The sequence below is a fragment of the Rattus rattus genome, chromosome 9, assembly GCF_011064425.1.
Source record: "Rattus rattus isolate New Zealand chromosome 9, Rrattus_CSIRO_v1, whole genome shotgun sequence".
Taxonomy (NCBI): Eukaryota; Metazoa; Chordata; class Mammalia; order Rodentia; family Muridae; genus Rattus; species Rattus rattus.
The window spans coordinates 44,331,258-44,345,039 of NC_046162.1; the positions used below are offsets into that span (position 1 = coordinate 44,331,258).

The window sequence follows — 13,782 nt, forward strand, 5'->3', positions numbered from 1 at the left end:
ATTGTGATAAATCGTTGGGCTCCCAAATCAATGTGCTTTTACCAAGATCTTCAGTTGTTTTTTCAATGCTTTTCTGTTTGGTGACTGTTGGGTACACAAGTGCTAGTTTGTTTAGCTGAGACAATGACTGTGGGAGGAGGTTTACAGGTTACTGAAGATACCATCTTTGGGTATTTAGTCATTTATTATTCATGAGACTATAATTCCTGGAAGGCAGGGTTGCCATACACATGGTCATGGTCATGCTCTCAGCTTCAAGGGTTCTTGGTTCACAATGGTTGTTAGTGAAGCAGAAGTGCAAGAGTTCAGGGCTGTAAGCTGAGTCTAAGGACAGGAGAACCCAAATGTAATGAAGGGAGAGATGCTATGCACATTAGGAATAAAATAATCACCAGAAAGTCCACATTTCAGATAATGAGCAAGGTTGAGCACAGACTGTTTATATGAAATGACCAATTCAGCACAGTTGATGTGGTAAGAGTTGATTTTGGAAGATGAAGTCCTATCTTAATCATGGGGGATATATAGTGAAATTATTGTGGGTGAAATCATATGGTGTCTTGGACTTAGACTACTGTGACTGCTGTACAATATTTAATGTGACAGACTGACAATATTATGACAGTGTTTACAAAGAATGAATATAGTTGAAATGAATTGGAAGTGGTTGATGGTCTGAGGAACTGGACAAGGATGTATTTGTGGTTTCCTGTTTATAATTTTTGAAAAATTTTGAAGACCCTATTTTTATAACAGCCCAAATTCTTTTTGTAGTCCTGGTCTAACTTCCCTGCATTGGCAAAGGAAGAAGTCACTGTAGAGACTAGGGAGGGTTTCTGTCTGTGGTGATCCCTTATGGAAAGTGGACTGGGAAAGCCACCCCTCTGTCAGGCAGAGCTCACTCCACGGTACAGGTTCCCTCTCTGTCAACCACCTCAAGTAGACACAGGTCCTGAAGGGCCCCAGAAGTCATCATCAGTCCCCAGAGGTTCCATGTGTTTGTCTCCTGGAGAGACAGGAGAGCATGGTGAAAAGGTCCTTAATGGTACAAGTTATGAGGACCATAGAAGAGGCCAGGTAGTGGTCACTCCTGTTGTCCAGCTCATTTCCCCTTCCTTCCCTAGTAATGTACCATGGCTGAACCCTTTTCTGGGTTGACCAGCCTAGGCCTTATCAGGGAAGTTCATCAGCAGTCTTTATCACTGGTCCTTGGGCTACCTGCATACAGACATTTACATGCACGTGTAATGTTTGTGTGTGTGTGTGTGTGTGTGAGAGATAGAGATAGAGATAGAGAGATTTTGTTTTATTTTCTTTTACATTGTGCTTTTTGATCAGCCATCAACATACCTGCTCCAAGTCATCTTTTGTGTTTTCTTTTTTTCTAGAATGTCTCAAGTGGATATGGTGAGAACAGAACATAACTCAAAAGAAGGATGAGCAGGGATAGAGAGGTGAGTCCTAAGCCATAGTAGATCAGAATGAGACGCAGAGCCCTGGTACAAGGGCCATAGACTTTAGAGAGGGGCAGTGGTATCCTCCAAGGCTGGGAAGGAAGGAAGTAATCCTCCCTCTGGGTTCTAGGTGTGGAAGGTCTTGCAAGGTGGTGCTCTTGTATATGGTGAGGTTGTGCTGTTTTATGTCAGAGACAGAGGGATAGAAATGAGGACCACTTCCAGGACATTTTTACAGATAATTTTTTCTGTATGGGATAGGGAATTTGCACTCACAAAACCTCACCAATATCACTGTTCAACAAGTTCTTCCCAATGACAACAATAGTTGACATGCTAATGTGGATGAATGAACTCTCATATTTCCCCACCCTAAAATGAAGAGCTATATAAGGACTTGACAGCTGGTAGGATTGAGGTAAAGACATTCTTCCCTGGCAGGATTACCACATACATCATCAATCCTAAGTGGCTGCCCTCAAACATATCTATATATCTATCTATCCCATCTATCTATCTATCTATATATCTATTTATCTATCTATCTATCTCCATTACATTTTATTTATGTATACATATGTATACATAAATTGTAAACACACATATTATTAACAACAATAATATTAAAGAAGAGGTCCAGAATTTGAGAGCTTGTGACTAGAACACAGGAGGAGTTGGAGTGACTAGATAGAGTGGCATAAATGATGTCAGTAGATTTGTATACAAAATCTGAAAAAAAAAAAAAAAAAAGGAAATGATGACTTCTTCCTACAGATGCCCTTACAACCTGTACTCACATGCTGTGGGGCTGATCCCTTCACGTACCCGATTGTTGTTGCTGCTGCTTGGATGAGGTCAGGCTCTCTTCTCCATCTGTGTTTTCAGTGGGCACCGTCATGTGTGGCGTCCTACACATAGACATATTTTTCCCTCAGATGTCAGGAAAAGCTAGGGTTGGGCACATGGTATCCCCGAATAAAATACAACTAAATCTGAATTTGAATTCTGTCCCAGGCTTCTCTGATCCACAGCTGTATGAAGGTCCCCATCCTCCTGGGCATCTGTGGTGCCAGAACCAGGACAATCTCAATCCCTCCTTTGCTTTATATGAATGTGCTCCCCAGTGTTCACACATTAGAAAGTTCATCCCACAATCCTGCAATGCCACAGGGCTCATAGGATGAAGGGTCAGACACAATGAGATCACCAGGGCTCTGCTTTCATGAAGGGGTCAATACCATCATCACAGAGGTAGATTCCTGTGGGCCGACCAGATTGCCACAAAAGTCAGTTAACTTCTTGCTCTCAACATTCCCTATTTTGAAATCAAATGGAAGGGCAAAGGACTTCTCTAGATGCAGAGTCCATGCCCTTGCCCTTCCTTATATCCAGAGCTGCAAGAAAGACTCTCTGTTCTTTATATGTGGTGCCCAGTGTCAAACTTTTATGACAGCCACAGAAAACAGACCAATAATCACTCACTCTGAAGGCTAATCTCCTAGATAATACCTTCTAAATCTCCCTGCTCTCTGTTCTCTACACACAAAAGCCTCCATCCTAGTGCTAGGATGGAGTGAGCAGGTCTTCAGCCACTGCCCGCATCCTCTGACAGGTTTTTCCTACTTCTGATGTGGTCACTTCCAGCACATTGTCTGCACAGTAGCTGGCCATAGAACATAGGAGGAGATGCCACGTCATGACTGAGGCCCTGAAATGCCTCCCATTGCCTTTGGGTAGAAACAGAAGTTTCTTGGCATGGTCCACTATTCTTGCTGTTGCCTCTGTTCCCTTCAGGGCCTCCTGTATCACCCTTTCCTGTTCACTGACCTCTAGACCAGTGACTCTCAAATACCATGTTCAAATGATTCCTGGGTAGCCTGCTAAATCAGCAATCTCACTGAAGGATGCTGCCCTACCTGAAAGTCTAAGTCAGCAGAGATGGGGGGGCCTGAGAACCTGCATTTCTGAGGATCTCTAAGGTCATGGTGAAGCAGAGCTGAAGGACGCCACACATGGATCCCTCTGTCTAAGGGAGCTGCTCTCTCTGCTTCCTTATACTCCAGGCCTGGGGCTTTCTTCTTCTTGGGTCTTCCTACATTTCCTATCTTTGAGTCGTCACCACAGCTCACCTCAGCTTTGGATGAGGTCAGACAGACCACCATTGCACTCACAGGATCCTTGGCTATAATTATGTGGACAGTTGAGCGGGGCAAGTGTTCTCTCTTTGCTGGATGGAGTAATCAATGTTGGGCCATGTCTGCCTTATTCTCAGATGTGCTCTCAGTTGCTCAAAATCGTGTATGATGCACAGCGTTCCTGCAGGCCCCTTCATTCAATGAATGGATGGCTCTCCTATGTCTACAGACCCCTCCCTTTCACATGTGGCACAGAAGCTAGAATCTTGAGGACAAATAGAATTCATGGTCATGAACTGAAATGTGTCAAAAATCGGGCTCTAGCACAGTCCCTTGGGGTGGCAACGGATTTTTTTCTTCCTGAGGCTTCATATCCCATAATATTGTGTGTGTGTGTGTGTGTGTATGGTACATTCTCTTTTGTGTATGTGTCTGTCTGAGCATTAGAGTTGAAATAGTGATACACATAGTGTATTTTGTTCTCTAAGCGTTTTTCTGTCTTTTTCTTCACTGTGACGTTACTTTCATTGCTCCAGTGGTCTGGTTTTACTTGGTGGCCACTGCCATCGCAATTGCTGTTCCCAGTGGACTCTCCACTAACTCACCCTTTCATAATCTTTTTCCCTTCTTTTTTTTTTTTTTTTTTCCGGAGCTGGGGACCGAACCCAGGACCTTGCGTTTGCTAGACAAGCGCTCTACCACTGAGCTAAATCCACACCCTCATAATCTTTTTCCAATGGAAGAGCTTAAGCAGGCTTATTATATGATTCCATTTTTCTTAAAAAGCATACCACTTCCCCTACATCCAGAACCCTTCTTACTTCAATCGCTATGGTTTCCTGGTTTCCTACAGGCTTTCTGTAGTTTTCCCACCTCAGGACCCTTTCCCCACCTCTCAGCTTTGAGCCAGCCACATAGGGTCAGGGTTGACCAGATGGAATTCTTTCTCCCCACCACCACGCCCTCCTTACCATGTGCTGGAGATGAACAGCTTCGGATTCTTTGCCTCCAGGGCCCTGAGCTCTGTAATCACCTTCTCACTGAGAGAGGCCTGGTCCAGCCTGCAAACACAAGAGGGGGCTGTTTCTTCTAGAATCCACTCTAGGAACTTGAGAAGTCAGAGTCCAGGATTGATCTTGGACTCTGTTTTCTGTGGATTGAGCCAAAGGGGAGGCTTATTCAGTCTTTGATCAAAAAATGAGGACAAAGGGAAGAGAGAGAAAGAGAGAGAGAGAGAGAGAGAGAGAGAGAGAGAGAGAGAAAGAAGAGAAGAGAAGAGAGAGCAGAGAGCAGCAGGCTGAGTGAAAGGAGACGTGTCCATAAGGCAATTTCAATGGGATTTGGTCAGTGTTCAGGAAGATTTGAACACAAGAAAAGGACCTTTGGAACATTCCAGAGAAGAAAGGAGGATCTGGCTCTTTATACCTTGTCTCCACAGGCCAGTCATTAGAAACAGACTGTCCTAGAGAGGGAACAGTCAGCAAAGGCACCTCAGTAGCCATCAGCATTCCTAGTGGCTGGAGGTCATGTCCATTTTCCCAAAGGGATTCTGGGCAGCTCTTCAAGGTGAACACACAGTGCTGGGATGCAAGGTTTTATGGGCATTCTCCTTCTCACCTCCCCCTCGATTCCTTTAGTGCTAAGGAAGGAAAGCTTGTCCTTTAGAGAAGCCACGGCCAAGGTCCTCTGCTCCATTGTTATGGCCCTCAGGTTCCAGGGTTGCTGATGGTGTCAGAGTAGTGCCTGACTTCCATGGGTTTCAGAACCTCAGTTCCTAAGCATGGATACATCATCCCTACTCTGACTGCTGTGAGGTACAGACAAGGCAGGAGGGGAAAGACTCCTCCTCCTCCTCTGAGAGGCTGTGCAATGACACCATCCTGCTTCATGAGATGCTCTCTCGGTGATAGGGCCCTTGAGAGCAGAGAAGGAGTCAGCTAAGAATTCACATGCATCTGAGTTGTCTGGAAGGCAGATCTGTAGCAGAGGCCAGTCCTGGTCATGCTCTTCAATGTGTGAGGATCAGTCTTGGCTGAAAACATGCCAAGCATCTGGGCCTGTTTCAGCTTCCAGAGAGGAGGAACTAAGTTGTGCTTCACTGCCCAACTGCTCCTTCAGGTTTGTGAGTTGCAGCAGAAGGCCAGACAGAGGGAAGTCCCAGGGCATGGGCTTGCCTGACTTTTCCTGTTGGTTGGAAGAACCAGCAGGCTGGGTACAGGGGTCTGTACCATCTGTGGTTCTCTGAGCTCATGAAGGAGTCTGACCAGCAAACCCTGGGAAGTGTTCCTTTAGAAACTGCCTGTAGACTTGTGCTGGGGAGTGACTAGAGAGGGATAGCTTAGAGACAGTATGAGAGGCTGTGGAGAAGACACAGGTCTCCAGGGCTGTAGTTTGGATGCTTTCTCAGTTTGCGTGGAACTCTAGGAAAGGAGGAATAGGTACTGAAACTATCTTAGGCTTCTGAAGTCAACACCTGTGACTCTCTATAGTTCCAGCCCCTATCTGTTCCAGAGCCTTCCCCACTCTGCCTTTGCCTGGGCAGCTGGCCTCATGCTGTCTGAACCAAGGCCTATTTCTCCTTCATGCCTCAGAGAGCTCTCTTGGGCCATTCAGTAAAATCATGCCTCTCACAAAATTATATGCTCATGATATTGTTGAGTGAACAGCATTCAGCAGTTTGTCAATACAGAATCACAGGCTGAGCATGATCAATGTCTGTCTCTTTCCACATAACGCAGAGGACAGAGCCATGTGTGTTTGTGTTTATTTTCCTAGGGACTGCACCAATGCTTGACACACAGAGAACCTAGTTTGAATGCATGCATGTATGAGTTAATGAATGAATAAATGATTGAGGCACTTTGTGGAGTGAAGCATACGTGGGATTCCCTGTCTGTCTATCTGTCCGTCTGTCTATCTATCTATCTATATCCATGTTAATGCATGTGATTCCACCATGTCCAGCTACTTACCTAGTATTGTTTGTGTTTTTACAAATGTATATTGTATGCCATTTCATGTGTACATTGTATTATCCATTACCTGTCCATGAGGTGGGTATCACATTCCATTTAATCCATGAGGAAACTGAGGTTTTGTGAAGACAGTGACTCGCCCAATCACTGGTATAAGTGGCACAGGAACCAGGCTATGAGTTATCTATGCCTTCTCTTTTCTATGTTTTGTCTTATGGGAACTCACCTATGTCTCTTCCCCTCCTTATGCCCCGAATGGTATCACAGGGCTTGCTTACCGCAGGATGCTGAGGTTGCAGGCAGGATTCCTGAGCCCCTCACACAGCAGCCTCACACCGTTGTCACCAAGGTCATTCAGTCGCAGGTCTAGTTCAGCCAACCTTGAGCGGGCACGGAGCATTGAGGCCAGGAATGAGCAGCATCTGGATGTGAGGCCACAGTCCACAAGCCTGAATGGGAGATGCTCACCATCAGTTTCTCCAGGGCTCATTGCTTTTGAGAACTTATCTCAGATCTCCCTTTGTTAGCCTTGGCATTCTCACCTGCCAATGGTTAGCTCTCTGTGTGACTTTTCTGTTCTAGGTACATAATTTCAAGCTGTCTACAGCTGAGCTTCAAGAACAATGGATAGAGGTCAGGACCAATTCTCTGCTACTATTCGCCATGGCAGAACTCCATAGGTCTAGGACAGCTCACTGCTATATTTCAAGAGTCATCTGACATGACGTTCATCAGATGTAGAATAGTTCATGATCTCATTCATTAAGTGAAAGTTTAATCAAGATAAAGTCCATAAAAATGGAGTAGAAGTCAGATTACCAGGGCAGAGGGCAGAGGACATGGGATGATGCCATTCCTCATACCTGGATCTTTCTCCCCTCAGACTTCCCTTTGCCTCTGTATTCTTCACTTTTGCTTTACCCAAGTACTCAGGAAGTGTGCTCCACTGAAGCCTCTATGAGTCCAGTGTTATCATTAGTTAGTGGGATTCCTTGATTAATGCAGTCTCTCATGATCCCAAAGAACACAATCCCATTTGTTTATTTTAACTAGTATGGCATGTGTTATAGGGGTGGTAATGGTGGTTTGGTGAATACTTGACTAATGCCAAGTCTCACCCTAGACTCCTTTGCCTTTAGTGTCCTCCCATCTATCCCTGCTTCAGGGGAGAACCTAGTCCAGACTCACCACAAGGTCTTTAGTTGGCAGTCAGGCTGTCTCATGGCCCTACAAAGACTGCATACTGCCGAGTAGCTCAGTGGATTTCCACTTAGGTCCAGCTCCTCCAGGTTTCTGGTGAATTTAAGATTGGAGAAGAAAATCTTCCAACTGGTATCAGTGATTGGGGTCCATCTGCACCTGAGGGGAGAGAGAGGTAGCAGAGGAGTGTGACTTGTGTGTACATGGTCTGTTCATAGCCCCATATAGCAGATGGGATTTCTATCTGAGCCCCAGGCACCAGTATGCCATCCCCAGAATTCACTAGCCTTCTCCATGTTCCTTTGCTCCAAATTCTGGATCTCTGGGTGGTTTCTCATCTATGTCTTTTTTTAGGATAGCATGCTGTGTGCTCATTTGTGTGCCTGTTTCTGACTCAGTCTCAGTCTCCCGAGATTTAAATTGTTTGCATCTTTTCTTTTTAAGCTGTAGTAGTCATCTTATTGCCTGACACAAAGTGGGAGCTTGGAAATTCAGATGGGCTTCTTCCCTTTGATGTGAATACTCCTGCTTCCTTTTGGAACAAATTTCTTGAATCTTGAAGGAAGAGAGCTCAAGATTGGCAGTTGGGAATGACTGCATGACAGTATGGTAAGCATGGTCACACACACTGTACTGCAGCTGTGTTGGTTCACATGGTCTTGGTATTTTCCATGGAGAGAGGACCATAGGGAGAGGAGAGAGAAGGGAGAGTGGGCACACACACACACACACACACACACACAGACAGACACACACACACACACACACACACACACACAGAGAGAGAGAGAGAGAGAGAGAGAGAGAGAGAGAGAGAGAGAGCCAGAGATATAGAGAAAGAGAGGCAGAAATAGGAGCAGAGACAGATAGAGGGACAGAAACACAGAAAGACAAGGAGAAATAGACATAGACAAACACACTCAGAGACAGAGAGAAAGAGAAAGAGAAAGAGAAAGAGAAAAAGGGACAGAGAGAAAAAGAGATACAGACATACAGGGAAAGACAGAGACAGCAAGACAGACAGTTACACATACATATATACATGCAACAGAGAGAGGAAGGGAGAGGGAGAGGGAGAGGAGAGGGAGGAGGGGGAGGGGAGGGAGAGGAGAGGGAGAGGGAGAGGGAGAGGAGAGGGAGAGGAGAGGAGAGAAGGAGAGAAATCAGCCCAGAATGGTAGTATGCATTCCTTTATTCCTTAATGTCAACAACGAAGTTTACCAGATATAAGAATGTAGATTTCTAGGCTAGACTAACCTATAAACACCAAAAGGCTGGGAGGATCATCATGCATGGTCTATACAATACTGGATTACCAGTACTACAAAGCAAGAAATCAACAAACTAAAAAAATAAAGAAAACCCAAAAAGCTAAAAACACAACTGCCTAAACATAGAATGAGAGTAGTAAACTTTGAACAGAAGGAAAGAAAAAAGTATTTCTTTTTTAAAAATTTACAACACCAAAGAAATATTAGGAAAACCAAGTGCTAAAGTTCAAAGAATTTTTTTAAATTTTATTTTTCTTGGATATTTTATGTTTTTACATTTCAAATCTTATCCCCTTTCCCCCTTCCCCTGCTTCTTTGAGGATGCTCCCACCCCATCCCCCTACTTCCATCCTCAACACCCTGGCATTTCCCTATGCTGGGAAAATGAACCTTCACATTACCAAGGGCATTTCCTCCTATTGATGCTGAACAATGCCATCCTCTGCTACATATGTGGCTGGAGACATGGGTCCCTCCATATGTACTCATTGGTTGGTGGCTTACTCCCCAGGAGCTCTGGTGGGGTTTGTTGGTTGATATTGTTCTTTGTATGGTGTTGCAAAAAAAACCTTCAGCTCCTTCAGTCTTTTTTCTAACTCAACCATTGGGGTCCCTTGTTCAGTCCAATGGTTAGCTGCCAGCATCCTGTTCTGTATCAGTATGGTTCTGGCAGAGCCTGTCAGAAGACACCCATATCTGGCTCTGGTCAGCAAGAACTTCTTGGTATCAGCAAAAGTGACTGTGTTTGGTAGCTATATATGGGATGGATCCCCAGGTGGGGTAGTCTCTGGATGACCTTTTCTTAAGTCACTGATTCATTCTTTGCTCTTGTGTTTCCTCCCACGAGTATTTTGTTCTCCCTTCTAGGAAGGAATGAGGCATCTACATTTAGATCTTCCTTCTTCTTGGGCTTCATGTGATATGTGAATTTTTCTTAGGTATTCCAAGCTCTTGGGTTAATATCCACTTATCAGTGAGTGCATACCATGTCTGTTGTTTTGTGATTGGGTTATCTCACTCAGGATTGTATTTTCTAGTTTCATCCATTTGGCTAAGAATTTCATGTAATCATTGTGTTTGGTAGCTGAGTAGTACTCCATTGTGTAAATGTACCACATTTTCTGTATCCATTCCTCTGTTGAAGGACATCTGTGTTATTTCCAGGTTCTGGTTATTATAAATAAGGCTGCTATGAACATAGTGGAGCATGTGTTCTTGTTATATGTTGGAGGATCTTTTGGGTGTATGCCCAGGAGTGGTATAGCTGGGTCCTCAGGTAGTACTATGTCCAATTTTCTGAGGAATCACTAGACTGATATCCAGAATGGTTGTACCAGTCTGCAATCCCACCAACAATGGAGGAGTGTTCCTCTTTCTCCACATTCTCTCCAGCATCTACTTTCACCTGAGCTTTTGATCTTAGCCATTCTGACTGGTGTGAGGTGGAATCTCAGGGTTGTTTTGATTTGCATTTCCCTGATGACTAACGATGTTAAACATTTCTTTAGGTGCTTCTCAGTCATTTGGTATTCCTCAGTTGACAATTCTTTGTTTAGCTCTGTACCCCATTTTTTATTTACATTTCAAATGTTATTCCCTTTTCCAGTTTCCCAGTCATAAGCTTCCTATCCCATCCCCTTCTTCTATAAGGGTATTCCCCTTCCCCAACCATCTCTCCTTCCTGCCCCCCCCCTTTGCCCTGCACTGGGGGGGTCCAGCTTTGGCAGGACCAAGAGCATTTCCTCCTATTGGTGCCCAACAAGGCCATCCTCTGCTATGTATGCAGCTGGAGCCATGGGTCTGACCATGTGTAGTCTTTGGGCAGTGGTTTAGTCCCTGGGAGCTCTGGTTCATTGGTATTGTTGTTCTTATGGAGGTTGCAAGCCCCTTCAGCTCCTTCAATCCTTTCTCTAATTCCTCCAATGCAGACATCGTTCTCTGAGCAATGGTTTGCTGCTCAAATACAACTCTGTATTTCACATGCTCTGGCTGAGCCTCTCAGGAGACAGCTATATCAGGTTCCTGTCAGCATGCAATTCTTGGCTTCATCAATATTGTCTAGTTTTGGTGGCAGTATATATATGGGCTGTATACCCAGGAGTAGGCTTTGAATGGCCATTCTTTCAGTCTCTGCTCCAAACTCTGTCTCTATATCACCTCCTATGAATATTTTTGTTCCCTCTTTTAAGGAGGACTGAAGCATCCACACTCTGGTCATCCGTCTTCTTGAGCTTCATGTAGTTTGTGGATTGTATCTTGGGTAATTCGAACTTTTGGGCTAATATCCACTTATCAGTGATATACCATGTGTATTTTTTGTGATTGGGTTACCTCACTCAGGATGATATTTCCCAGTTCCATCCATTTGCCTATGAATTTCATGAAGTCATTGTTTTTGATAGCTGAGTAGTACTCCATTGTGTAGGTGTATCACAAATTTTTGTATCCATTCCTCTGTTGAAGGACATCTGGGTTCTTTCCAGCTTCTGGCTCTTATAAAAAATGTTGCTATGAACATAGTGGAGCATGTGTCCTTGTATGTTAGAGCATCATTTGGGTATATGCCCAGGAGAGGTATAGCTGGGTCCTCAGGTCTGTACCCCATTTTAATTGGACCATTTAATTCTTTGGGGTCTAACTTCTTGTTTTTTTTTTTGTATACATTAGATATTAGCTCTCTATCAAATGTAGGCTTGGTAAAGATCTCTTCCCAATCTGTTTGTTGCTGTTTTGTCCTATTGACAATATTCTTTGCCTAACTGAAGCTTTGCAATTTTATGAGGTCCCATTGGTTTATTCTTGGTTGTAGAGCATAAATCATTGGTGTTCTGTTCAGGAAATTTTCCACTATAGCTATGTGTTCGAGGCTCTTCTTTCTTTTCTATTAATTTCAGTGTATCTGGTTTTATGGTCTTTGATCCACTTGGTTTTGAGCTTGGTACAAGGAGATAAGAATGGGTCAATTTGCAATCTTCTACAGGTTGACCTCCAGTTGAACCAGAACCATTCTTGAAAATGCTGTTTTTTTTTCCATTGGATAGTTTTAGCTCCTTTGTCAAAGATCAAGTGACCATAGGTGTGTGGGTACATTTCTGGGTCTTCAATTCTATTCCATTGATCTCCCTGCCTGTCTCTATACCAATACCTTGTAGTTTTTTTTAAATATCACTATTGCTCTGTAAGCTTTAAGTGAGGGATGGTGATTCCCCCAGAAGTTGTTGAGAATAGTTTTTACTATCTGGATTTTTAGCTTTTGCAAATGAATTTGCAAATTGCTCTTTCTAATTCTATGAAGGATTGAGTTGCAGTATTGATGGGAATTGCAATGAATCTATAGATTGCTTTTGGCAAAATGGCAATTTTTACTATATTAATCCTGCCAATCTATGAGCGTGGGAGATCTTTCCATCTTCTGAGATCTTTGATTTCTTTCTTCAGAGACTTGAAGTTCTTGTCAAACAAGACCTTTCACTTGTTTGGTTAGAGTCACACCCAGGTATTTTATACTATTTGTGGCTATTGTGAAGGGTGTTATTTCCTAATTTCTTTCTCAGCCTGTTTATTCTTTGAGTAGAGGAAGGCTACTGATTTATTTGAGTTAATTTTATACTCAGCCACTTTGCTGAAGTTGTTTATCAGCTGTAGGAGTCCTCTGGTTGAATTTTGGGGGTCACTTAAGTATAATATCATATCATCTGCAAATAGTGATATTTTGACTTCTTCCTTTCCAATTTGTATCTCTTTGGTCTCTCTTTGTTGACTAATTGTTCTGGCCAGGAGTCAAGTACTATATTATATAGGTAGGAGAGTGGGTAACCTTGTCCCTGAGTTTAGTGGGATTGCTTCAAGTTTCCCTCCATTTAGTTTGATGTTAGCTATGGTTTGCTGTATATTGCTTTTACTATGTTTAGATATGGGCCTTGAATTCCTCATCTTTTCAAGACTTTTATCACGAATTTGAATTTTGTCAAATGCTTTCTCAGTATCAAATGATGTGGTTTTATTTCATAGAGTTTGTTTGTATAGTGAATTACGTTGATGAATTTACATATATTCAACCATTTCTGCATCTCTTGGATGAAACCTACTTTATCATGCTGATGTGTTCTTGGATTCTGTTTGGGGGAATTTTAATGAGTATTTTTACATCAACATTCATCTGGGAAATTGGTCTGAAGTTCTCTTTCTTTGTAGGGTCTTTGTGTGGTGTAGGTATAAGTGTAATTGTAGCTTCAAAGAAAGAATTGGGTAGTGTTGCTTCTGTTACTACTTTGTGGAATAGTTTGAAGAGTATTAGTATTAGGTCTTATTTGAAGGTCTGATAGAATTCTGCACTAACCCATCTGGTCCTGGGTTTTTTATAGTTGGGAGACTTTTAATGACTGCTTGTATTTCTTTAGGGGTTATGGGTATGTTTAAATGGTTTATCTGATCGTGATTTAACTTTGGCACCTGGTAATTGTCTAGAAAATTGTCCATTTCCCCCAGACTTTCCAGTTTTGTTGAATATAGGCTTTTTTTTAAAGTAGGATCTGATAATTTTTTGAATTTCTTCAGTTTCTGTTGTTATGTCTCCCTTTTTGTTTCTGACTTTGTAAATTTGGATACTGTCTCTGTGCCCTCTGGTTAGTCTGGCTAAGGGTTTATCTATCTTGTTGATTTTCTCAAAGAACCAGTTCCTGATTTTATTGATTCTTTCTATAGTCCTTTCTGTTTTTATTTTTTTATTTCCTGTTGTCTACTTCTG

The 13,782-nt window shown here is 43.0% G+C and overlaps 1 protein-coding gene across 1 annotated transcript in view; it reads right to left on the reverse strand.

Moving 5' to 3' along the window:
* Positions 1-921: 921 nt before the first annotated feature.
* LOC116910289 (NACHT, LRR and PYD domains-containing protein 1a-like) overlaps positions 922-13,782 on the reverse strand; it is a 58,409-nt gene continuing 45,548 nt past the window's right edge. The window contains exons 5-9 of the mRNA XM_032914161.1: positions 7,753-7,923; positions 6,843-7,013; positions 4,561-4,650; positions 2,280-2,362; positions 922-1,006 (exon numbers count right to left, since the gene is read on the reverse strand). Of these exons, the coding sequence (XP_032770052.1) occupies positions 936-1,006; positions 2,280-2,362; positions 4,561-4,650; positions 6,843-7,013; positions 7,753-7,923 (586 nt within the window). The 3' untranslated portion in view covers positions 922-935. The remainder of the gene's footprint in view (positions 1,007-2,279; positions 2,363-4,560; positions 4,651-6,842; positions 7,014-7,752; positions 7,924-13,782) is intronic.